Here is a 27646-nt window from a genome sequence, read left to right on the forward strand (position 1 = left end):
AAATAGTCATGGATATGTTGGACTCTAGTCTTATTAAAGTCTTAAAGTTTCTTTAAATGACATTATTAAGGAGAATAACTACAAATCATTATCAGTAATGACTTGTACTTCTCAGGCAATAATACTGTTTTTTCTGACATGCTATTCAAAGGCTGTATGGAGAATGTTTGTGGATTTGATTCTGCATGATGAATCTTAAGCAAAATTGAGTCTCTCAGGCCTCCTGATCTTTATCTTAAAATATACTTGAATTGTATCCCATTGCGTTAGAAATCATTCAGTCTTAGTTTATTTTGTTGGTAAATTATTACTTTCCCTAAAAAACAATATCAGTATTTTATTTTATACCATATGCTAAATGTTTATAATATATCAGTTAGTTAAGCAAAGGCAAAACTCATAGTTAACTGTGTCTTGTCCTTACTTTTAAACAGGTCTTTTCAGCAGAATTAATAGTTTTGCAATGTTTTAACTATGTGGTTATATTTACAGTATTTGAATCCATTTGTAGTAGAGGCTGTTGTATGCAACAGAATTGTCACTTGATAATCATTGTTGGAAAGAGATTAGAACTGCCCCTACTCTTCCTGCCTTCCGTAAACTCCTTAAAACCCACCTTTGCCGTCAGGCATGGGGGAATTGAAACACCTCCCCCGGGCATGTTCAATTTATACATGGTATGCTTGTGTGTGTGTCTGTTAGTATATGGGGTTCTTTTAAATCTTTAAATATTTTAATGTTATTTGGATTATTTATGATTTGTTCTATCTTGTTGTGAGCCGCCCCGAGTCTTCGGAGAGGGGCGGCATACAAATCTAAATAATAAAATAAATAAAATAAAATAAAATGTGTCAATAGAGATATATCTGGACCTCTTTCCTTTTCTTCCCCCCTCACAGGTTCATTCAGCTGTTGAGGAGATGGATGGTTTAGATGATGTTGAAAACAGCATGCTCTATTATAATCAAGCTGTTATTTTATATCATCTGCGACAGTACACTGAAGCAATAATAATTGGGGAAAAACTTTATCAATTTATTGAACCTTTTGGTAAGATTATAACAACTGAAGAGGTCTGTTTATTCATTTAGTTTATATCACTATTTTTCTTTGCCCTTTACTAATATTTTAGAGATTGTTATTACAATTAACATGCAATTTATTTAGAATAATTACTGTAATATAAATATATGTATAGACAAGAAAAGTTCAATCATATAGAATTGTCCTAAACATCTTATTCTCTGATTCTTATAAAAATGTCATTTGAGCATATAGATAGTTGTCTATATAAAACTTGTATGGGAAGCCTAAATCTTTGCAAGGGTAATTTGCCAGAAGTATACTCCATATGTTGTAATATTTGTAACATCTTTTGTGTGTTTTTTAGAGGAAAAATTTGCACAGGCAGTATGTTTTCTGCTAGTGGATTTATATCTGCTGACTTGTCAAGCTGAGAAAGCCTTGCATCTTCTTGCCGTCCTGGAAAAAATGGTTTCACAAGGCAACAATAACAAAAATGGGAAAGCTGAGGTATTCATTTTTATTTAGTTTGTTTATAAGTGCAATTTATATGGACATCTATAAGTGCAATTTATATGGACATCTATTTCAACTTGATGGCTTATATTAAAGGCATGAAAACATAAACAGTGAAAAAACATCATAATGTGTGTGGATGTTTATATATACTCAGGGCCAATCTGACATGTGGGAGAAGGACATTCCAAAGGGCAAGCAGCATCATGACAGAAAAGGCTCTCTTCTTGAGCCCTGCCAGAGCCCACTCTCTAATAGATGAGACCTGTTCCTGCTAGACCAATATCAATAACATTTAGATTTATTTACCACTTTGCAATGCTTTACAGATCTCTCTAAGTGGTTTTACAAAATCAGCATATTGCCCTCAAAAATTTTGGATCCTCATTTTACCCACCTTGGGAGGATGGAAGGATGAGTCAACCCTGAGCCTGGTGAGATTTGAACTGCAAAACTGCAGGCAGAAATAACCTGCAGTACTGCATTCTAACTACTGTGCCACCGTGGCACACCAAATGGGATGGATAGATATAGTTGTGGAAGGATGGTCTCTTAAATAACTCAGTGGACGTCTGGTTTGATGTCATGCTGGTGTGGAGAAGCAAACGAATTGCTGTTAGCTGTAATCAAGTTTTCAGTGATTTTTGGAAGCTTTTGGATGAAGCTGAACTCAGAGGGAGCAATAATAGGGAAAACCTTGATGCATCGGGGGAGACAGGCAATCTCCCCGGGTGTTGTGAGTGCTCCTCATCCACCTCAGGTCATGACAGATTCTGAGGAGATGAGCCAGGCCCCTCTGGATACCCTGGCCAGGGAGGTTGCCAGTTGATGCCAAGAACAAGAGTGAGGGAGAAAGTGACCTGAGTGAGCCCGAGGAACCACTAGAGGGGACTGATATAACAATGAGGGAGTGGTCCCAGTCGGAGGATGAGGAAGATAGAGTGGAAAGTCAGTGGATAGACCCTCACTATATAAGATTGCTGAGAAGGCGAGAGGAGTTGCAGAGTAAAAGGTATTAGTGTACAGACTTAGCCTCTTTGGGGTGTGATGTCGTTTCCAGGCAGTATAAAGGCAAAGGATTTTGGGAAATTGGGTGTGGTGTTTCAACATTGTTCAATGAAAGAGATATGAGACTGGGGGTTTGATTGAACAAGGCTTTAAAACCATGATTACTGACTCAATAAAACATTCTCTGCTGGATGCTTGTTGCCAGGACTCCAGTGAGCAAAATTCATATGCTAAAATGATAAATGAACTTTGTTATCTGAGGAATGCTGATTAGGCTGAGTTTGGTGCATTTCCTGGACATTGTTTATTTTTAGCTCCAAAGAGAAATAACTCCATTTTCCTGGCCGTTTAACACCTTTTTTATGTGTGATTATTGTTGTTGTTGTTATTATTATTATTATTTATTAGACTTGTATGCCGCCCCTCTCCAGGGACCCGGGGCAGCTCACAACATACAATGCAAACAATACGTATACAAATCTAATATTTAAAACTATAAACTAAAAACCCATTAATTTAAAAAACAGTCAATTTACTCAATCACACCCACACATAACATTAATGGTCAGAACAGAGGGGGGGCATATACCAGTTATTATATCAATAAAGAGTTTGATTTATTCGTAAAATAAAGGATTTTTGAGTTGGGGGTTTCGCTCCAAGGGTCGTGTACACTGGATAGTGAGAGGAAACCCCTTGATCTGCTTGCTAAATAAATAGGCCAATTGGGCTGATCCAGAGGAGTGACAGAGTGACAGAGAAGATGGAAGCAATAAATGGAAAACAGCTGGGACGAGTGGAGAAAAGGGAAGGAAAGATACATGCAAGTGGATTTTTCAACATCTAAAAGAAAGGAGAGGGGAGTAGTCGCTGGCTTGACGAGACAGAATTTCCTACTCTCTGGCGGGGGGATATCTGAATCCCCGTCGTTCGGGGGTGCCGATTCTTCTGAATCGACCTAAAGTCTTCCTGAAGGGGAGGTGAAGAAGGGGACTTGGCAGATGGTCCGTTTTGGGGTCGGCATACCCCACGGATAGTCTGCCTGAAGCCTCGACTGGCGGCAGTGCGAAGCATCTTCAGTCGTCATAGCCGTGGCTCGACTACGTATCAAGAAGAGAGTTGTTTATTACTATGTTGGAAGTCATCTGGAAAGAAGAAAGGAATTTTAAAGAGCTGTGCAGGAGGTAGAGTGGAAGAAAATTGTGAGTTGTGATGAATAATTTGCCCAATTTTTTTTTTTTATAAATAGAGCTGCTTTTTGAATAAGAGGAAAGAGATACAAAGAAGCTGAGGAAGGCAGCTAATTAGTAATGTTCAATGTCTATTGGCTGGATTAGAAAGTGACAGTGAATTGGATTTAAGGCTTTTTTTCTTTTTTGGATTAATGGTGCTGCCATCTGTTGGAAGAAGGTTTATTGGTGGGAGAATTACTTGCTTACTCAATTAACCTCTGTTACGGTATTTGACCTTGGGAAAAGGGAAAAAAAGAACCTAACTAGAGGGCAGACATTCTTTGAAAAGGTGATAAAAGAAGAAGCTTTGATTGTGGTAAACTCTGAGTTGGACTTGAATTTTGAACGAACTCTTGAAAAATAAAATCTTTGAACCTGCATTACATTTCATGAAATTGGTGGACACAGCATACTAGGCTGTTTAAGAGAATTTTCTTTTTTCTAAATAGCTGGAAATATAAAAGTTCTTTCTGCAAATATGGAGAAATAGGAGATTCAGGAGATCAGAGAAATCTTTAATGATATTAGAGGAATTATTAATGAATTTAAAGAATAATGAGAGACTGTACAGGAATTATTAGAGAAACAAAGGAAGCGAATGACCTAAAAGAGAAAAGTGGAGCAGAGAATTCTGCAGGACAACTAGGAGGATATAGAAAACATAGAAACATAGAAGTCTGACGGCAGAAAAAGACCTAATGATCCATCTAGTCTGCCCTTATACCAAGGATCTACTACACTTTCAGTAAAATAATATTTTCTCATGTTGCTTTTGATCTTTCCCCCAACTAACTTAAGATTGTGTCCCCTTGTTCTTGTGTTCACTTTCCTATTAAAAACACTTCCCTCCTGGACCTTATTTAACCCTTTAACATATTTAAATATTTCGATCACGTCCCCCTTCTGTCCTGCAGACTATACAGATTGAGTTCATTAAGTCTTTCCTGATACGTTTTATGCTTAAGACCTTCCACCATTCTTGTAGCCCGCCTTTGGACCCGTTCAATTTTGTCAATATCATTTTGTAGGTGAGGTTTCCAGAACTGAACACAGTATTCCAAATGTGGTCTCACCAGCACTTTATATAGTGGGATCACAATCTCCCTCTTCCTGCTTGTTATATCTCTAGCTATGCAACCAAGCAATCTACTTGCTTTCCCTACCGCCTGACTGCATTGTTCACCCATTTTGAGACTGTCAGAAATCACTACCCCTAAATCCTTCTCTTCTGAAGTTTTTGCTATCACAGAACTGCCAATATAATATTCAGATTGAGGATTCCTTTTGTCCAAGTGCATTATTTTACATTTGGAAACATTAAACTGCGTTTTTCATTGCTTTGACCACTTATATAGTAAGGCTAAATCATTTGCCATATTACAGACACCTCCAGGAATATCAACCCTATTACACACTTTAGAGTCATCGGCAAATAGGCAAACCTTCCCTACCAAACCTTCCCCTATGTCACTCACAAAGATATTAAAAAATAATAGGACCCAGAACACAGACCCTTGTGGCACACCGCTTGTAACCAGGTTCTGCTCAGAATACTCGCCATTAACAACAACCCTCTGATATCTACGCTTCAGTCAACTGCAAATCCACTGAACTATCCAGGGATTAAGTCCAATCTTTACTAACATATCTATCAGCACTTTATGTGGAATCGTATCAAAGGCTTTGCTGAAGTCCAGATAGGCAATATCCACGTCACCACCTTCATCCAATGCCTTTGTGACATAGTCAAAGAAATCAATGAGATTAGTCTGACATGATTTGCCCTCAGTAGAGCCATGCTGGTTTCGGTGCAATAAGTTTTTGGTTTTTAGGTACTGATTTATCCTCTTTTTGAGTAGAGTCTCCATCATTTTAACGATAACTGATGTCAAGCTAACTGGCCTGTAGTTACTAGCTTCTTCTCTACTGCCCTTCTTGTGGATAGGCACAACATTGGCCATTCCCCATTCATCAGGAACATCTCCTGTTAACAGGGATTGGTTAAACAAATCAGTAAGGGGGGTAGCAATGATAAATCTGAGTTCTTTAAGAACTCTGGCGTGGATGCCATCTGGACCCATTGCCTATTTATCTTTAATCGTTCAAGTTCTTCTAAGACATTGGCTTCTAAGATCACTGGAGCTGAATCGGTACAGCTGGAAGCAATGCTATATCCACCCATAGTATTATATTGTAAGCTGCCTTCTGAGAAAACTGAATAGAAGTAGCTATTGAAATGGTCAGCGACCTCCTTATTCCCTTCAATGTATGTAATATCTCCAGTACTAAGCTTTCTGATGCTGCAGTTTTTCTTCTCCCCGGATCATATATGAAGAGTCCTTAATCTCCAGGCAGATTGGCTTTTCCACAGAGCATTGGATCCAGGGGAGTGGATGCTTCTCCCATCTCTCTTTCAATAGATCTGCCTCAAATTCGGTCTCCTGTCACTAGGCCTGTTCGTGTTCGCTGACAACGCACAGCTTCCCCACTTTTTCTCCAGGTTCCCATCTCCAGGAGCGGAGGCAGTCAATGCCCTGAGGTCTCCCTGGCCTCGGGATCTGCTATATGCCTTCCCTCCGATCCAGATCATCCCAGACTTGATCCACAAGATCATTTTTGAAGAGGCTCAAGTGATCGTACTGGGTCCACATTGGCCACGCCGCACCTGGTTCGTGGAAGTACAATCCCTATCCATTGAGGCTCCATGGCGACTCCCCATTTTGGGGGATATGCTTCAGCAGAGCGCCTCCTATCATCCAGACCTGGAATGGTTCCACCTAACCGCCTGGTGGTTATCTGGTGTGACTTAGAACTTTGTGGTTACAATCCAGATGCCATAGAAGTCATCCAAACATCCAAAAGAGCATCCACAAACCAAATATACGATCATGCATGGATGAAATTCCACCAGTGGTGTCTTCAGGAAAACATCTCGCGAATCCACATTCCCATCCATAGAATAGTCGCCTTTCATCTATGCCTATTGTTGAACAGTATTCGCAGACAGCTTGCGGCCTTATCCTCGGTCCTTGCAGGGCCCAAAAGGGAACTTTCCTGAAATACAAGAGCTGTTAAATACAAGGCTTTTTTTTTTAATACCTTGATCATTTGATACTTCTAATGGATGTTTTTAATATTCTTAAATTACTTTTTAATTAATTTAAATTAACTATTTTAATTAATCTTAATTAATTTATGGGTTTTTTAAAAATGAGATTGGGTGGAATGGATTGGATGGGATGTATGAATGGGATGAATGATTAGATGAGCGACTGGGCTGAAATGACTGCTGGGAAGAGGCAGATATGGCTGGAGCCATGGGGTAGGCCGCACGCAGGGAACAAGACCTCACTGCTTGAAAGAGATCCCTTGTTCTGGCCCCATGAGCCCAACCCAGGGTACTAGTGATAGGCAAAATCTGGACCCTGGACTCAAGCTGTTGCTGCTTAATGCCAGATCAGTTGTTAACAAAGCTCTCCTCATCTGGGATTTACTTCTGGAGGAGGAGGCCGATCTGGTGTGTGTTACTGAGACCTGGCTGGGCCTGGAGAGAGGAGTTCCTCCCTCTGAGGTGTGCCCAGCCGGGTTTCAGGTATGGCACCAGCTGCGACTCCAGGGAAGGGGGGGGGAGTGGTTATTATAGCCAAAGAGACGCAGGCTCATTGCTCCTGAGATACCGGGTTGTGAGTCTCTCTTTGTGAAGCTGGATCTAGGAGTACAGATGGGCTTGTTGCTCATGTCCCTGCCTCCCAGCTGCATGTCAACAGCCCTGGCCATGCTGCTCGAGGAGGTAGTCGGGCTGGCGGTGGAATTCCCAAGACCTATTGTTCTTGGGGACTTTAACACACTGTCACTTGGTGGATCCTCTGAGCTGGCACGGGAGTTCATGGCCTCCATGGATCTGACTCAAGTAATTCAGGGTCCGACTCATGAAGGGGGGCACACACCCAATATGGTATTCCTCTTGGACCAGTTGAGCAATGGTTTGAAATTAAGGGGGCTAGACATTTTACCCTTGCATGGTCAGATCATTTTCTGCTATGGCTTGAGCTTCAGGCTCCAATCCTTTCCCGCAGGGAAGCAGGACCGATTAGGTGGTTCCACCCCAGACATCTGATGGACCCAGAAGGCTTTCAGAGGGCGCTTGGGATTTTACCGTATTTGCTTATACACAGTTCGGCAGAGTCCTGGTGTTGGCCTGGAATATGGCCGCAAGAGGAGCTCTAGACCGAATTGCACCTTTGCAACCTCTCTGTGGCAGGAGACCCCAGAGAGCTCCTTGGTTTACCGAAGAATTCCGGGTGATGAAGTACCAGAAGAGACGTCTAGAGAAGCGTTGGAGGAAAAGTAAATCTGAATCCAACTGAACACTTTTAAGAGCTCAGATTGAGATTTGTAAAGTGGTGCTCAAGGTGGCAAGATGCGCATATCATGCCGCCTTGATTGCATCAGCGGAATCTCGCCCAGCCGTGCTGTTTAGGGTGACTCTCTCCCTCCTTAACCAGGGGGTAGTGCTGAGGATTTTAATGATTTTTTTGCTGATAAAATCACTCAGATCCGGACAGACCTTGACTCCGAATGGAATGCAGTATCGGCTGGCAACGAGCCAGTCAAGGTGACGGAGGCACATCTTGGTCCTGTTGTGTGGGAAGATTTTGACCTAATGACACCTGCTGAAGTAGACAAGGCCATTGCAGCTGTGAGTTCTGCCACCTCCTTATTGGATCCGTGTCCCTCCTGGTTGGTTTCGGCCACCAGGGAGGTGACATGGGGCTAGGTTCAGGGGATTGTCAACGCTTTGTTGAGGGAGGGGTCCTTTCCGGCTCCCTGCAAGGAGGCACTTGTGTGCCCCCTCCTCAAGAAGCCTTCCCTGGACCCAGCTGTTTTAAACAACTATTGAAAGAAGATGGTGTCACTCCAGCTCCAATGGTCCTTAGATGAAGCCGATTATCTGGGCTTATCTGATTATCTGATCTGATCTCTTCTTGACCTCTCAGTGGTTTTCAATACCATTGACCATGGTATCCTTCTGTGCCGGCTGGAGGGGTTGGGAGTGGGAGGTACCTTTTTGCAGTGATTCTCCTCCTACCTCTGGTTGGTCACAGTCGGTGTTAGCGGGTGGCCAGAGATTGACTCATAGGTACCTCCCTTGTGGGGTTCCTCAGGGGTCGGTCCTCTTGCCCCTGTAGTTTAATATCTACATGAAACCACTGGGTGAGATCATCCGAGGGCATGGGGTGAGTTACCATCAGTATGCTGACGATATGCAGCTATACATTTCCACTCCATGTTCACTCAGTGAAGCAGTGGAGGTAATGTGCTGGTGTCTGGAGGCTGTCAGGGTCTGGATGGGCGTTAATAGGCTGAGACTCAACCCTGAAAAGACAGAGTGGTTGTGGGGGTTTCCTCCCAGGGACAAAAGCAACTGTCCGTCCATTACCCTGCTGGGGGGGAGTTTTTGTCCCCCTCAGAGAGGGTCCACAACTTGGGCGTTCTCCTCAATCCACAGCTGAGCTCACAAGACTATCTCTCAGCTGTGGCGAGGGGGGTGTTCGCACAGGTACACCTTGTGCACCAGTTGCGGCCCTATTTGGACAGGGAGTAAGTTCTCACTGTCACTCATGCCCTTATCACCTTGAGGTTCGATTACTGCAATGTTCTCTACATGGGACTGACTTTGAAGACTGCTTGGAGACTACAAATTGTGCAGAATGCAGCCATGCGAGCTATGGTGGGATTACCAAGATCTACCTACATTTCAACATCACTCCACGAGCTGCACTGGTTGCCAATTGGTCTCCAGGCCCAATTTAAAGTGCTGGTCATGACCTATAAAGCCCTACATGGCTTAGGACCAGATTATCTTTGGGACCGTCTGTTGCCTCATGTGTCCCAGTGGCCAGTTAGATCCCACAGAGTTGACCTTCTTAAGGTCCCGTCAGCCAGACAATGTCGACTGGAGGGACATAGGTGAAGAGCCTTCTCAGTGGCAGCCCCGCCATTCTGGAACAAACTCCCTCCAGAGATACATACCGCCCCCTCCCTCCTGGTTTTTTGCAAAGCCTTAAAAACCTACCTTTGCCAGCAGGCATGGGGGCCGTGAGTGATGAGACTGTCTCCAGCCAATATGTGATATGATTAGATTGTATAAATGTATGCGAATGTGCATGAGATTTTAAAATGTGTTTAGAATTTTTTTATTTTTAGAGATATTAGATTTCTTGTAATACTATTGTATTAATGTTGTACGCTGCCCTGAGTCGCTTCAAGAAGGGCGGCATAGATAGATAGATAGATAGATAGATAGATAGATAGATAGATAGATAGATAGATAGATAGATAGATGGAATATCCAATCTTAAGCCCGTACAATCCATACATAATTGTCAGGCCCAAAGTCATTATGTGAAGTCCAAGGTGGGTCTGACACAGAGAGAGAGATGCCGCCACACATTCCTTTCCCCAGATGCCATAGTAACAAACACAGGAAGGAATCAGGAATCCTGCATAGGATTGGCCCTCATGACTACACTTGTGGGTGTGGGGATGTGAGATGGGATTTTGCCCCGGATGTAATCTAAGGGACTCAGAGTTGGAATGATTCCAGTTGAATCCAGACATGGCCGTTAATAAAACCTACCCGGTGAGAAGCACAGGCTTGGAATTGTTTTATTTCTCAGAATGCCGTTTTGGTTTGCTACCAAATATCCTACCTGGGACTTACCTCGAGTCCTATCTTCTCTCACATACACTCCCTATGAACTGCTTAGATCAGCATCTTTCCATCATCTGTCATGCAAGGTGGCACTTCTCATAGCCATCACCTCCGCAAGACAAATCTCTGAACTGTCAACTCTCTCCATCCTCCAAGAACTATGCCAATTCCATCCAGACAAGGTGGTCCTCAGGTTAGATTCCACCTTTCTACCGAAGGTCATTTCCATGTTCCACAGGATACAGGACATCACATTGCCTTCCTTCTGTACAAACCCATATCACCATCAGAGTGTCAGATGGCACATTCTGGACGTCACCACAGTGCTGCACATTCACTGTAGCAAGGCCTTTCGCAAATTGGAAGCCTTATTCATGGCCTATTACCCCAGGTCTTTAGGCTCCAAGATCTGGTCAACTATCCTCGACTGATGGATAAGGATGCCTATTCCCAGAGGCCTATTCCCTCCACCGATGGATAAGGATGCCTATTCCCAGAGGCATCACCACTCAGTCAACCAGAGGTTCAGCAACATCAGCAACTTGGGCAACCCAAGCCCCATTGGAAGAGGTCTACAAAGCAGCCTCTTGGTCCACACCAAATTCATTCATTCACCACTATAAAATAGACTCCTATGCCTCTGCAGATGCAGCCTTTGGCCGGAGAGTCCTCCAAAGTTATCTCTCATGACCTCTGACCTTTTCCCCACCCTAGGGGAAATATCTGTTGGGTATGTCCCATGTGACTGTTGGCCCCGCTCCTCAGTATGGCGAATAGGAGTTGGACACCTACCGAAATGCCTCTTCTCATATGCAAAGCCACCTCCCTTTCTATAACTTCTTTGCTTTCTTTCTTCTTAACTTTAAACTGAGAGTTGAGTATCTCATGAGCCGCCACCATTGAGTCAAGTCTACAGATTTGCGAATTCTGTGAAAGGGGCAGATTCAGCATGCTTTTTTAAGACTGAAGGCTCTGTCCTGATTGGTTAGGACAGCGAGCATACCCCCGTGACTGCTGTCCCCGCTCTGCGTATGAGAAGAGGTGTTCAGGTAGGTTTCCAATGCCTATATTCTCAATCTCACCTTCGCCGCTTCTGTAGTTTGTGAGTTCCTTCTCCTTTATCTCTTTTTTGGATCTTATCTTTTCTTCCTAAAAACACTCTTTTGTTATTATCTTTCTTTTAAGTCTTTCTGTTAAGAAAATTCAGTCTCTGTATGGCAACTTACTCTTTTGGAATGATCTATATTATCTCACTTGCTCCCCTCTTGTATGGCTCATTATGGCTTCAGGCCCGCCATGCTGTGAGCAACAGAGGCAGGTGCTTTTGCCCCCAATAGCAAGGGTTCCCTTCGCACCAGATGGCGAATGCTTTCTACTATCTGGTGCCTGGTTATTCCCTCTTCATCCACGTTGCCCTTCAGACGATCTGGGTCCCGAAGGATCTCTGGGATCAAAAGAAAAAACAGCCTCGGGAGGGAGGATCCCTCCTGGCAGCTGCTTCACCCCACGTCACTCCCGGAAGTCAACATTAGATGGAAAATTTAGATGGTTGGCATTATCCGTTAAACCTGGATAGTAGGTGATATACATTTTTCTCTCATCCACACAAAGCTTGATCCAGGATTGATATGGCTTGGATGAATGTGGAATTAATGAATGAATAAGTAGAATTAGAAATAGTACCAAATGCCTGTAGGATCATAATCAGTTGACAATAAAATGGAAAAGGGCAAAGTAAGAAAAAGAAAACCAAAAAATAGTAAAAGCAAAGAACAACATACAAATGGAGAAAGAATTAAATTACTTTTTAAGGTCAATACTAAGGAGCAATCTGTACGGTACAACTCAAGCCTATATCAGAGGATTAACTATAACTTGTCAACAAACTGTAACAAAGATAAGAAGAACAAACAATCATTCATTAAATTGAAGGAATTAGAGGGCAACTTGCAGAGAGACCCAAAAGATAGTAAAGCTAAGGAGGAATTGACTATAATTAAAAAAATTAACTTGACAACCCAAGTTAAAATTAAAACATCTGAAAAAAATTACCTTGAATTTAGAAATTAATCTGGAGGATGGTTAGCATACAAACTTAGAAATGAAAGGGCAGAGAGAATTGACCAGCTGCAAGAGGAAAAGTAGATCTGAAGAGAAAAAAGCCATTGCTCAGAGCTTTTTAATTGAATTGTGTAAGTGGAGAATGACCAAGAAAGAAGAGATTAAGGAGTACCTGGAGGAAAGGAATGTGTCACAGGAGAATAAGATAATGCAAAATGATAAAATAACAATAATAGAATTCAGAAATGCCATCAACAAACAAAAGAACAATAAAACTCCTGGACCAGATGAAGTATCTACAGAGATTTACAAAAAAATTCAGGAGCCACTAGAAGTGTTAGATGTATATAATGAGACAATGGAAAAGGCAAGAATACCAGAATCTTGGAAGGAAGCATATATAACACTGATATCAAAAGAAGAAACAGATAAACAATTAATAAAGAATTACATATCAATATCATTATTAAACATTGATCATAAGATATTTGTAACAATTATTGCTGAAAGGTTAAAAAAATACTGAATCAATTAATTCATTCAGATCAGAATGGATTCTTCCCAAATAGACACAGAAGAAATAGTACAAGAATTATATTCATTTATTCGTTTGTTTGTTTCTCCAAATAGACTCAGGGTGGTTTACAGCAATAAAAATACAAATAATAAAAATACAGTTAAAACCCCAATATAAACATTACATATCAGTCATTCATAGCTATAGGGCGGATCAGATTATAATACTCAATGGCCCCAGGCCTGCCAGCAAAGCCGTGTTTTTAAGGCTTTTCGGAAGGACATGAGGGTGGGAGCCATTGAATCTCTGGGGGGGAGGTTGGTTCCAAAGGACAGAAGCTGCCACAGAGAAGGCCCTTCGCTGTGGCCCTGCCAGCCAACATTGTTTGGCTGCAGGGAACTGTAGAAGGCCAACCCTGTGGACTTCGATTGTTCGCTGGGACTTGTGAGGCAGAAGATGTTCCTGTAAATAATCTGGTCCTAAGCCATGTAGGACTATATAGGTAATAACTAACAACTTGAATTGGGTTCAGAAACCAATCGGAAGCCAATGAAGCTCACAGAGTGATGGTGTTACATGGCTGTATCTAGGTACACCCATGACTACTTGCGTGGCTGCATTCTGGATAAGCTGAAGTCTCCCAACGTCCTTCAAGGGTAGACCCATGTAGAGTACATTGCAGTAATAGAAACTTGAGGTGATGATAGTGTGAGAGACTGAGAAGAGACTCCCTGTCAATGTTCCCTCTATTTTTTTTCCGGTGTGGGCGGAAAAGTATAATGTCTGAGCGGCACATTTTCATGCCTGGGCGTGGATCAGTTAGAAACAAAAGGGGGTCATGTGACCTCAGGACACACAGCAATGGTCATAAATATGAAATGGCAGCAAAGTTTTGATCCTACGATCATCGGGCTGCTGCAAAGGTCCTAAGTGTGAAAAGGGTGCATTAGTCACTTTTTTCAGGGCTGTTGCGACTTTGAACTGTCAGTAAATGAACCATTGTAAGTCAAGGACAACCTGCCTTCCCCCCTAGATGTTTTCTGTGGAGCTTCAAAATGGACTCCTGATCTGCTGATCTGCTTCTAAAAGAGTGCATTGGTCAGACAGATAATCCTCTACTTTTGTTCTGACCCCAATGAAGGCCAAAGTTTCTATCTCCTGAGTAAGATGATTATTAAGTGAGTTCTGCCTCACTTTACCACCTTTCTTGCCAGAGTCATTAAGTGAATCCCTGCAGTTGCTTGTCAGAAGATCCCAAACGTTGTTCATATAACCCTGGGACATTGCCACCATCATAACTAAGTTGTCAAGTGTCAAAGTTTGATCCAATAACCCCTTTATTTTTCTAACAAAGTCCTTCCTTCCCAGAAGGAAGAATAGAAAGAATAAAATGGAAAAGGGGATTAAAAGGAAATACAAAAAATAAAAAAGGAAAGGGTTTGGTTCAAAGTTTTGCTCAGATTAAGTTTAAGAATGGTTGATTTAAATATATGAATTTAGGAATTGCTGATCTGTTTTAATAAATTTAGAAGCATTATAATAAGATATGTAGTAGGTGATACTGATTTGGATTAATACAAAAATAGAATTGAATTTAGAATTGTTGGGGAGATTAATGATATTAATGATTTTTACTTGATTGAAAATAGAAAATATTTAGAATTTTCCCCCTTTTTTTCTTTTCTCAAATTGAAATTTAAGATTAATAATTAAGTAAGAAATGTAGATAAGTATTAATTGGCTAAATGTTAGATGGGCTGAAATAATTTTTAAATTTTGGATTAGGTAAATGTACTATTTAGAGGGGGAGAAGAAGTCTGAAATTTGTATATGTATATGTTTGTTTTTAATTTTCTTTCATTGGCTATACAAGGTTTTCTTGGTTTATAGAAAAATGTATAAAGAAAGAAGGAAGCACTTTGGCATAAGGGTTAATAAGTTAGAAATATAATTGGTGTTGTACTTTTTGAAGGAACGTTAAGGAGGGAATTTAATTAAAAGAAAAGTATGTACCTGGATGACAACATTAGAAAAAAAAACTTTTGCAACTTTTTTGATGATTGATATTAGTTACTAATAAAATACCACATTTTATTCATGGAAAATTACATGGTACACTGTATTATTTGAATGTATGTTGAGAGAAAAAAATTAAAAAATTTATCCCCCCCCCCCAAAGTTCTTCATTCCTCCGTCCCTCCATTCATTTCATTCTTCCTTCCTTCCCCCTCCATTTCTCCTTCTTTCCCTCCCTCCTTCCTCATTTTCTCTTTCTCTCTCTCTCTTTCTCTCTCTCTCTCTTTCTTTCTCCCCCTCTTTCTGTCTTTCTCACTCTTTTTCTCACTCTTTCTCTCTACCTCTCTCTCTCTCACTTTCTCCCCCTCTTTCTCTCTCTCTCTATCTCTCTCTCCCTTTCTCTCTCTCTCTTTTTCTCCCCCTCTCTTTCTCTCTTTCTCCCTCTATCTCTCCCCTTCTTTCTCTCTGTCTCTTGCTTTCTGTCTCTCTTTCTCTCTCTGTCTCTCTTTCTCTTTTTCTCCCTCTCTTTCTCTTTCTCACTTTCCCTCTATCTCTCCCCCTTTCTTTCTCTCTTTCTCTTTCTCCCCTCTCTTTCTCTTTCCCTCTATCTCTCCCCCTTTCTTTCTTTCTCTTTCTCCCCCTCTCTTTCACTTTCCCTCTATCTCTCCCCCTTTCTTTCACTCTCTCTCCCCCCCCACTCTCTCTCTCTCCCCCTCCTTGCTTTCTCTCTCTCTTTCTCTCTCCCTGTCCCCCTTTCTCTCTCTGTCTCTCTTTCTCCCTCTCTTTCTCTTTCTCACTTTCCCTCTGTCTCCCCCTTTCTTTCTCTCTTTCTCTTTCTCCCTCTCTCTTTCTCTTTCCCTCTATCTCTCCCCCTTTCTCTCTTTTGCTTTCCCTCTATCTCTCCCCCTTTCTTTCACTCTCTCTCCTCCCCAGCACGCGGGGGATGGATCCATGCCCCCCCAAGGCTGTGATCGGGCCGGCGGTGGCAGCATGTGAGGCGTGGATCCATGCGCCCCCGCAGACATTGATCGGGCCGGTGCTGCCCCTCTCACCTGCTTCCGAGGCGCCGCCGACCCAGATGCTGAAGCAAAGTGCGCTCAGTTGCTCCATTGGCGGCACCGGGCGTTGTCCACCTCCAAGCACAGCGGATGCCGGTGGCCGGAAAAACTTGGAAGCCATGGTCTCGCAACTTTTTGCTCTTCGCGCCCTCAGCAAAATGTTGCGAGACTGGAAGCTGAGCTTCCTTCTTTGCAGCTCCCAAGTTTTTCCGGCCACCGGGAAAGAATCTGCGGGGGGGGGGGGGGGAGAGATTTGAGATTTGTAAATTCCTGCACCGAGATATCAAATCTCCTGAGCTATAGCCCATAGTGCAGCTTAGAGGGAACATTGCTGAAGCACCCAAATAATAACAGAGAAAAAACCCCCAGCCCTCACCTGTTTTGGGAAATGGTTCAAGAGTTCACACACACACACGGGGGGGGGGGAGACAGGGATGGAAAAGAGAGGAGAAGTGAGAGGGGGAAGGAATGAGAGAAAAAGGGAGGGAGATGAGAAACAAATGAGAGAGAAAAGAGGGAGAGACAGGAGAGGCACCCAGAAATGAGACAGTGGTAGAAATTTGAGGAGGAATGATTGATTATTAAATATGGATTGACTATGGAATGATGGTAAAATATATATTTAGGTGTTGTTTAATATTAGGATGTATTAATTTGTAAAATTGGATTAGAATTTTAGAACTATATAGAATTACATAGGTAAAATTAATGGAAGATACATAGGATAAATAAGGGGTTTATGATATGTACTGTATGGTTTTATGACTTTGCATTATGAATTTAAAATATACTTGGAAATGTAGAAGATTGATGAAAGTTAATAATAGTAAATGCTATGTCCCGAAAATTAATTGAGCTTGGAAATATTGAATGAAATTATAGAAAAGTAAATATGGAAATATATTAATTGATGCATTGGTGTTCAGATAGATTTTCATAGTATTATTAGATTACTATAATACTATGATAAATATTTAAGAAATTATGATTTTAAAGCATGGATTTATTAATAGTTGTGTTTTTGGTTTTGCTGGTTGTTTTAGTTTTAATAGTAATAGATTTTGGTTTTGCTTTATTATTAATTTCTTTTAATAAAAAAGAAGGGAATTTTTCCCCCCTAATTAGGAAAAAAATTGTAAAAGGGTTTTTTGTTTCTTTTAAAAAGAATGTATAAGGAGGAGTAGGCATGACGGCCTATCTGGATTTATAAGAGGATAATGATATTAATTGAAATATATAATAACAGAATAACATAGTGGGAAGGGACCTTACTCTGCCCCAGCACTGAGCCCCAAATAAATACACAATAAGTTGTCTTAGGTGACATTTGTAAAAGAAAATCAGGCGCTGAGGCATGAATGTTTGTTTGTTTGTTTGTTTGTTTGTTTATTTATTTATTCTGTGCTGCCCAGTCTTGAAGGGACTGCTGCTCAGGCACTGTACTTTTCCGCCCACACCGAAAAAAAATTAGAGGGAACATTGGTCATGACTGGAACTAAAGATGAAAGGGGAGGTCAAATGGTAAATGAAAAGTTTCTTGGGACTGAGTGCTACATCAATCTACAAATATTTTCTGCAGAATTTTTTAGGAAGTGTTAGTAACCACTGAATATGCTCTTCCAACTTATGTCCAGTATGACATGCTTACTTAATGTCCTGGAATATTATGATTTACACATAAATAATTAGCACTAATATTTATCAGTGCTCAAAAAGCATTTGATAACACTGTTCAACACAAAACAATCATCAGCATGTCTGTTTTATGGAGTTTGATGTGCTGATTCCAAAAATAAGCTTAGTTTTGCTCTATCATATAAAGTTTCTGATATAGAAGCATTTTTGTTATTACCTTATTTCTACATTTCTATTTTTCAATGTATGTGGTTTTTCTATGTTATTCCCATTTCTTCGCTTGTTGCACTTAATTGTGAATTTTCTTACAAGGACAATATCAGTAAAGTTTTTACTGAGTTTTATGGGAAGGAGTATTGACAGGGCAGTCAGCGAATGATGCCTTCTTGGAAAATCACATTTATGGGGAGGAGCTAACTGTTATGTTACACCAAAAGGCCAAGTATGTTCAATCACTCATGATATTAAAATGATATACCAGATGCATTTTAACTGTCTACTTGGTGATCAAGACAAAAGCTGGGCCCTTCATGTGATATGCTTTTCGTGACTGGTTGAATATGAGGAAAGTGGCTTGAGATGACTGCTACTTTTGTTTTGTCAAACTCAAGGGCTTTTTTACAAAGGAGAAACAGAATTAATTACCCTGAGCTTAAAACTGTGATCAGTTCCACATGATGATACCTTAAATATCTTAGACCACTGCTACAAAACACTAAAAGATGCTTATCATTCCTTAACATGAGCAGCTGTGGGCTATTCTGATCATTGCATGATTCACCTTGTACCTGCTTACAAATAAAGATTTAAAGCCACAATACCAACAGGACTTGGATTGAAGAGGCAAAGTTAAAGCTACAAGCTTGTTTGACTACACAGACTAGAATATTTTTGAAGATACTTCTGTAGACCTGGATGAACTCACAGATACTGTAACATCGTATGTCAGCTTCTGTTAGGATCAGGACCTTGAGAATATAAAGTAACAATAAACTTTGCTTCACAGCTAAACTTAAGCAGTTACGTCATTCCAAAGAGGAAGCCTACAGAAAAGATGATAGAATGCTGTACAGTCAGGCCAGAAATATATTAACAAGAGATCAGACCAGCAAAAAGAAACTACTCTGAATAGGTAAAGAATTAGTTCTCAACAAATGAACCAACACACATGGAAAACCTTCAAAAACATCACCAGTTACAGCAAACCACCTTTCCAAGCTGAAGGAAATTAGCAGCTGGCAGATGACTTGAATGTGTTCTACTGCAGGTTTGAAAGGAAACCACAGCCACCTATCTGCACAACTACCATCCCAGACACACCAACAGCAGTCAAACCTCCTACAACTGAATCCATCCCATTGGGTTTACAAGCCCTAGTGATCACAGAAAATGAAGTGCAAGATCTGTTTCACAGACAGAAGCCTGGAAAAGCACCAGGCTCAGACAAGATAACTCCTTCTTGCTTAAATGTCTGTGCTAACCAATTGGCCCCCATCTTTACCCAAATCTTCAACAAATATCTAGGATGTGCTATATTCCTTCTTGCTTCAAATGCTCTACTATCATCCCAGTGCTGAAGAAGCTGAAGGAATTGAATGACTACAGACCAGTTGCTATACATCTGTAGTTATGAAAACCTTTGAAAGGTTAGTGACATTCCACTTGAAAACCATCACAGATCCACTGTTAGACCCCCTGCAATTTGCATACCGAGCAAATAGATCGACAGAGGATGCTGTTAATATGGCTCTGCACTACATCCTACAACATCTTGAATCTCCAATGACCTATGCTAAGGTCCTCTTTGTAGACTTCAGTTCAGCATTCAACACCATCATACCGGACATTCTCTTAACCAAACTAAATCAGCTAGCAATACCTGAAAACACTTGTAAGTGGATCACAAGCTTCCTAACAGACAGGAAGCAGCAGATGAAGGTAGGAAAAAATTCCATCAGATACATGTACAATTAGCACAGGACCCCCCAAGGCTGTGTAATCTCACCACTTCTCTCTATACACCAAAGACTGCATCTCAAATGATCCATCTGTTAAACTGCTGAAGTTTGCAGACGATACAACAGTGATCAGACTCATTCAAGACAATGATGAATCCACATACAGATGGAAGGTTGAACAACTAACCTTGTAGTGTGACCAGAACAATCTAGAACTGAACATACTCAAAACCATAGAAATGGTGGTAGACTTTAAGAGAAACCCTTCCATCCTTCCACCTCTCACAATACTAGCCAACACAGTATCAGCAGTAGAGACCTTCAAATTTCTAGGTTCTATCATATCTCAAGACCTAAAATGGTCACCTAACATCAAAAACATCATAAAAAAAGCACAACAAGGAATGTTCTTTCTGCGCCAACTCAGGAAGCTCTTTCTGCGCCAACCCAGGAAGCTCAAACTGCCCAAGGAGCTGCTGATACAGTTCTGATACCCAACAAGATCGATACAGAATTCAGCAGATAATCAGAACTACAGAAAAAACAATTGCTGCCAACCTGCCTTCCATTGAGGACCTGTATACTGCACGAGTCAAAAGAGGGCGGTGAAAATATTTACTGACCCCTCACATCCTGGACACAAACTGTTTCAACTCCTACCCACAAAACTTCGCTGAGCACTGCACACCAAGACAACTAGACTCAAGAACAGTTTTTTCCTAAACGCCATCTACTAAACAAATAATTCCCTCAACACTATCAAACTTTTTACTAAGTCTGCACTTCTATTTCTACTAGTTTTTCTCATCATTACTATCATCCTTTTCCTCCCACTTAGGACTCTATGACTATAACTTGTTGCTTGTATTCTAAGATTTTTATTAATATTGATTGTTTCTTCATTGCTTATTTGAACCATATGACAATCATTAAGTCTTGTACCACATGTTTCTTGACAAATCTATATTTTCTTTTATGTACACTGATAGCATATGCACCAAGACAAATTCCTGATAGCATATGCACCAAGACAATCACACTTGGCCAATAAAGAATAAAGAATTCCAAAGAATAACATCTACACCAAGCCTAAAGTCCAATTTAGAATGAATCAAAGCAACTTCATCCAGCAGTAGTCCAGCATATAATTTACACAACCTTTGCACATAGGCTTTGGTACTAACACTTCTGAAGAGCGCCTAAATTCTCTTAAACAATGTTGCTGGACAACTGATGCAATAGGATGAAGAAATACATTTATTTCCTTTACTACCATTAAGTTGGTCTTAATAGTTGCCTGACTCATGCTGGATCATATACCGCATATACTCGAGTATAAGCCGACCCGAGTATAAGCCGAGGCACCAGGTTTTGCCACAAAAACTGGGAAAACTTATTGACCCGAGTATAAGCTGAGGTTAGAAAATGCAGTGGCTATTGGTAAATTATAAAAATGGAAACCAATAAAATTACATTAATTGAAACATCAGAAGTTTACATGTTTGAGAATATTTATTTTAAAGAAAACCACTAAACTAGCTCTGTAAATTTAAAACAGGATTCCTTCTCATCATCTCATCATTAATTGGATTTACATTATTATTCTGTTTTTATATATGCTGTGAGCCACCCTGAGTCCTTGGAGAGGGGCGGCATACAGATCCGATTAATTAATTAATTAATTAAATAAATAAATAAATAAATAAATGAATAAATCTGTATATCCAAACAGAGCTTCAGCATTAGCTGCTGTGAGGTTATCAGCATAGAAAACCAGGTAGGTAGGTAGGTAGGTAGGTAGGTAGGTAGGTAGATAGATGATAGACAGACAGACAGACAGACAGACAGACAGACAGACAAACTAGTGAGACAAGCAAAACTTGCTAAACACAGACAGCTCTTGTGGTTTTGTATCCTAAATATGCAGGTCCTATTAAGAATCAAACTCATTTTTAAAATATGTATGTAAAATGCTTCCCCTCATACTTGTTAATTGAAACTTGCTCTGAAACCCACTTTATAAAAGGCAACTTTTAAAGATTCACAAACACACTTTAGGAATTCCTGTCTAGCTCTTGCCTTATTAGTTCCTATCCAAGCAAGGACAGCAACTACCACAAAATACCATTTTTTAAACAGTTTAAATCCTTTCAAAGGAGGGGGAGGAGAATCGGACAGCAGGGGGCCTTTTTAATATGACTAAGGGCAATGCAGAGAGAGCAAGGAATAGTTAAGGTAAACCTGTTGACAAATACACACAGGGAGGGAAAAAAAAGCCTCCCGGTTTCAGCAAGGGAAAAAGGAGGCACTTTGGCTACACACCCACTCCTTCAAAGAGGTAGCTGGCTTTTTTCACGGTGGGGGGGAGAGGGGGCATGCACACACGCACACACACGCTCGCGCTCTAAAATTCATTCTCCCCCTTTTTCTTTGTTGCCTTGGCTTCCCTTTCATCCACACGGCCCCCTCCCACCGTTCTAGGGCTTCCTCCGTCCTTTATTTGTTGACAAATACACACAGGAAGGGAGCAAGGAGTAAAAAAAAAAAAGCCTCCCGGTTTCAGCGAGGGGGAAAGGAGGCATTTGGCTACACACCCGCTCCTTCAGAGAGGTAGCTGGCTTTTTTCACGGTGGTGGGGAGAGGGGGCATACACACGCTCGCCCTCTAAAATTCGTTGCCTTGGCTTCCCTTTCATTCACACCCCCACCCCCACGCCCCTCTAGGGCTTGCTCCGTCCTGCCGACTCCAATAGGGTTTATTTGTTGACAAATACACACACACACATGGAGGGAGCGAGGAGTAAAAAAAAAGCCTCCCGGTTTCAGCGAGGGAAAAAGGAGGCACCTTGGCTACACACCCGCTCCTTCAAAGAGGTAGCTGGCATTCTTCGCAGGGTGGATGGGCGTGCGCGCGCGCGCGCACACACACACAACCTCACCGGCTTCCCATTGCTTTCCCCCCCCTCTCGGAGCGGTTGGAGCGCTTGGCTGGCTCCTTTGCTTGAGCCAGGGAGAGGAGGCACCAGTCCCACCCCTCCCACAGCTCCGACGGCGCGCGAGAGGGGGGAAAAGCCGGTGAGGTGGGGGGGGGGTGGCTAGAAGACAGAAGCAGGAATCCACCGCCCCTGACCTCACTGGCTTCCCATCGCCTTTTTCTCCTCTCGCAGTCGGAGCTGAGGGAGGGGTGGGGCTGGTGCCTCCTCTCTCTGGCTCAAGCAATGGCGCCCTCTTGTGGTGACTTGTCAGTGACCCGAGTATAAGCCGAGGTTGTGTTTTTCAGCCCATTTTTTGGGCTGAAAAACTCAGCTTATACTCGAGTATATACAGAAATTGAGAAGTGCAGTACTCTGTCTCCCTGAAAATATCACCTATCCCCAAAACAAACCCTAGCCATATTTTCACAGCTGTGCCTAATATAAGCCCCCCCACCAAAAAATAAGGTAACCAGGAGAGACATCCTCCCAAAATAAGATCTGGTGCTTATTTTAGGTCTGGACAAAAAAGACCTGATCTTATTTTGGAGGAAACATAAAACATACGTCATAATTTGAACTTCTGAGTAAGACATATCTGTTTCTTTAATTATGCAAAAATGGGATATAATATAAATTCAGTTTCAGGAATTATACAATATAAGGTTAATTTAAGAAATACTCATTGGTTTCCAAAATTGACAACTATTTCATGTTTTGATTTGTAATCAGACAGGTAATAATGCTAGTAAGGAAGCCAACAAGACTGAAAGTGGAACTCTAACAGAAGCTGCAAAATCAAAGATACATCAGGTAAAATTTAAGACTGGGTTCTGCTTAAATATTTCTTTTAGAAACTTCGTGCATTTTCAGAGTTACCACAGTTACTTGGTATATATTTATTTATTATTATTATTTATTATTTATTATTTAGATTTGTATGCCGCCCCTCTCCGCGAACTCGGGGCGGCTCACAACAAGGCATAAACAAATCGTACAAATCCAAATAGATTCAAATAAATTTAAATATTTAAAAAAGTTTTAAAAAAGAACCCCAATATACTAACAGGCACACACACAAACATACCAAACATAAATTGTACATGCCCGGGGGAGATGTTTCAGTTCCCCATGCCTGACGGCAAAGGTGGGTTTTAAGAACTTTACGGAAGGCAGGGAGAGTAGGGGCAGTTCTAATCTCCGGGGGGAGTTGGTTCCAGAGAGTCGGGGCCGCCACAGAGAAGGCTCTTCCCCTGGGGCCCGCCAACCGACATTGTTTAGTTGACGGGACCCGGAGAAGGCCCACTCTGTGGGACCTAATCGGTCGCTGTGATTCGTGCGGCAGGAGGCGGTCTCGGAGGTATTCTGGTCCAATGCCATGAAGGGCTTTAAAGGTCATAACCAACACTTTGAATTGTGACTGGAAATTGATCGGCAACCAATGCAGACTGCAGAGTGATGGCGAAACATGGGCATACCTAGGTAAGCCCATGATTGCTCTCGCAGCTGCATTCTGCACAATCTGAAGTTTCCGAACACTTTTCAAAGGTAGCCCCATGTAGAGAGCGTTACAGTAGTCGAACCTCGAGGTGATGAGGGCATGAGTGACTGTGAGCAATGAGTCCCGGTCCAGATAGGGCTGCAACTGGTGCACCAGGCGAACCTGGGCAAACGCCCCCCTCGCCACAGCTGAAAGATGGTTTTCTAATGTGAGCTGTGGATCGAGGAGGACGCCCAAGTTGCGGACCCTCTCTGAGGGGGTCAATAATTCCCCCCCCAGGGTAATGGACGGACAGATGGAATCGTCCTTGGGAGGCAGGACCCACAGCCACTCCGTCTTATCCGGGTTGAGCTTGAGTCTGTTGACACCCATCCAGGCCCCAACAGCCTCCAGACACCGGCACATCACTTCCACTGCTTCGTTGACTGGACATGGGGTGGAGATGTAAAGCTGGGTATCATCAGCGTACTGATGATACCTCACCCCATGCCCTCGGATGATCTCACCCAGCTGTTTCATGTAGATGTTAAATAGCAGGGGGGAGAGGACCAACCCCTGAGGCACCCCACAAGGGAGAGACCTCGGAGTCGACCTCTGACCCCCCACTAACACCGACTGCGACCGGCTGGAGAGGTAGGAGGAGAACCACTGAAGAACAGTGCCCCCCACTCCCAACCCCTCCAGCTGGTGCAGAAGGATACCATGGTCGATGGTATCGAAAGCCGCTGAGAGGTCAAGGAGCACCAGGACAGAGGATAAACCCCTGTCCCGGGCCCGCCAGAGATCATCCATCAACGCAACCAAAGCAGTTTCCGTGCTGTAACCGGGTCTGAAGCCCGACTGCTGGGGACCTAGATAATCGGCTTCTTCCAAGGACCGTTGGAGCTGGAGTGCCACCACCTTCTCAACAACCTTCCCCATAAAGGGAAGGTTGGAGACTGGGCGATAGTTATTAAGTACGGCTGGGTCCAGGGAGGGCTTCTTGAGGAGGGAGCGCACGAGCGCTTCTTTATAGAGAGTTGGAAAAACTCCCCTCCCCAAGGAAGCGTTGGTAATCTCCTGGACCCAGCTCCGTGTCACCTCCCTGCTGGCCGAGACCAACCAGGAGGGACACGGATCCAGTAAACAGGTGGCGGAACTCACAGATCCAATGGCCTTGTCCACTTCATCAGGTGTCACCAGATCAAACTCTTCCCAGACAGGTGGACAAGTACGTGCCCCAGTCACCTCGACTGACTCGTTGTCAGTCAACTCTGTTTCCCAATTGGAGTCGAGGTCGGCCCGGATCTGAGCGATTTTATCAGCGAAAACGTGGTAAAATCCTCGGCACTGCTCTGCAAGGGCTCCCCAACTCCCCCCTGATTAAGAAGGGAGCGGGTCACCCTAAACAGAGCGGCCGGGCGGGATTCCGCTGATGCAATCAAGGCGGCATGGTACGCGCATCTTGCCGCCTTGAGCGCCACTTTGTAAGTCTTAATAAAAGCTCTTACAAGTGTTCGATCAGATTCAGACCTACTCTTCCTCCATCGCTTCTCTAGACGCCTCTTCTGGCGTTTCAACTCCCGGAGCTACTCGTTGAACCATGGAACTCTATGGGGTCTAGCGCCACGGAGAGGTCACAAAGGCGCAATCCGGTCAAGAGTCTCCGCTGCGGCCTTGTTCCAGGCTTTCGCAAGAGACTCTGCCGAACTGTGGACAAGTGCCTCTGGTATAACCCCAAGCACCGTCTGAAAGCCCTCTGGGTCCATCAGGCGTCTGGGGCGGAACATCTTAATTGGTTCCGCCTCCCTGCGGGGAAGGATTGGAGCCAGGAAGTCAAGCTGTAGTAGAAAATGGTCTGACCATGACAAAGGCAATGCCTCTAAGCCCCTTAGTCTCAGACCATTACTCAGTTGCTCGGAAAGGAATACCATGTCAGGTGCGTGCCCTCCCTCGTGAGTCGGACCCCGTACTACTTGAGTCAGGTCCATGGCTGTCATGGTGGCCATGAACTCCTGTGCCAACCCAGAGGTTTCGCTGAGTGACGGCAGGTTGAAGTCCCCCAAGACAATAAGTCTGGGGCACTCCACCGCCAACCCGGCTACCTCCTCGAGTAGCACAGGCAGGGCTTTTGACACGCAGCTGGGAGGCAGGTACATGAGAAATAAGCCCACCTGAACCCCTAAGTCCAACTTCATCAAGAGAGACTCGCAACCCGCAATTTCCGGAGCAATGAGTCCACGTAGGCAAAGGCTCTCCCTGGCTATAATAGCCACTCCTCCCCCCCTTCCCTGGGGTCGAGGTTGATGCCATATCTGAAACCTGGCTGAGCAAATTTCAGAGAGAGGAACACCTCCCTCTGGCCCCAGCCAGGTTTCAGTAATACATGCCAGGTCGGCCTCCTCATCCAGGATCAAATCCCGGATGAGGAGAGCTTTATTTACCACCGACCTGGCATTAAGCAGCAGCAACCTGAGCCCAGGGTCAGAGTTACACTCATCACCAGTACCCAAGATTGGGCTCACGGAGCCAAAACAAGGGATCGTTATTAAGCAACGGTCCCTCGTTCCCCTGGAACGGCTAACTCCGTGGCCCCCGCCATATCTGCCTCTCCCCAGCAACACTGGAATATTCCGACCCTCTGCCACCCCAGAGATCGGTGCCCCATCCCCTCCCGCCTCTTGAGCGTCAGGTGGGCCAGATCTACCATTCATACTCTTACCATTCATCTCATCCATACCGTAACCCCTCCCACCCCAGTCATCCCAATCATACCAGCCATTCAGCTCATGCACACAGGTAACTCTGTCCCAATCATCCATTTAAATTTAGAACCCCCAATACTAAAAATAGATTAAATTGATAACAGTTTAAAACACTAATAAATATATAAAATACAATTCCCAGTTAATTAATTGATTAGTTAAATATTAAAACAGGTAAAATATAAAAATATAAAAATTTCTTTTTGTGGAGCTCTCTGTATTACAATAGTATGTGGAAGGACCTTGGGAAATGAGGCAGAGATGCTACCAAAGAAATGATCAGATTAAAAAAACAGCATAGTTCACAGCTGGATAGGTGGGAGACAAGAGGTCATAAGAAGCCCTCCCTAGTTTTCAGGCTTTAAAGGAAACCATGGATGAAGGGGAACAATGTAATTTCAAATTTGCAAGGTTTTGTCAATCTAGCTTTATAGTAAAGGAGAATTAACTCACCTGGTTGTGATTCCTGTATTGTCTACCCAACAAAGTTGCAATTATTTTGCAGTTAGGAAACTGGGATTATGATTATTAGTTGGCCTTAAAACATTAATATGTTATTTTATTATCAGTATTGTGTTGAGCATTATCTCTTGAAACCAGTCATATTGTTCTTCTATAATAATTTTTAAGTTTGACCAGTATATCATGTAATTACATTTAATTTTTATATTGGGACTAGTAAAGTTTCTGA

The 27646-nt window shown here is 42.6% G+C and overlaps 1 protein-coding gene across 4 annotated transcripts in view; it reads left to right on the forward strand.

Annotated features, from left to right (window-relative positions):
• Positions 1-27646, forward strand: part of CNOT10 (CCR4-NOT transcription complex subunit 10) — a 133601-nt gene that overhangs the window by 15235 nt on the left and 90720 nt on the right. For all 4 annotated transcript variants that reach the window (XM_070727305.1, XM_070727302.1, XM_070727303.1 and 1 more), the window contains exons 4-6: positions 900-1050; positions 1391-1533; positions 23443-23523. In XM_070727305.1, coding sequence (XP_070583406.1) covers positions 921-1050; positions 1391-1533; positions 23443-23523 — 354 coding nt within the window. In that variant the 5' untranslated portion in view covers positions 900-920. The remainder of the gene's footprint in view (positions 1-899; positions 1051-1390; positions 1534-23442; positions 23524-27646) is intronic.

This window comes from Erythrolamprus reginae, chromosome Z (assembly GCF_031021105.1).
Source record: "Erythrolamprus reginae isolate rEryReg1 chromosome Z, rEryReg1.hap1, whole genome shotgun sequence".
Lineage (NCBI taxonomy): Eukaryota > Metazoa > Chordata > Lepidosauria > Squamata > Dipsadidae > Erythrolamprus > Erythrolamprus reginae.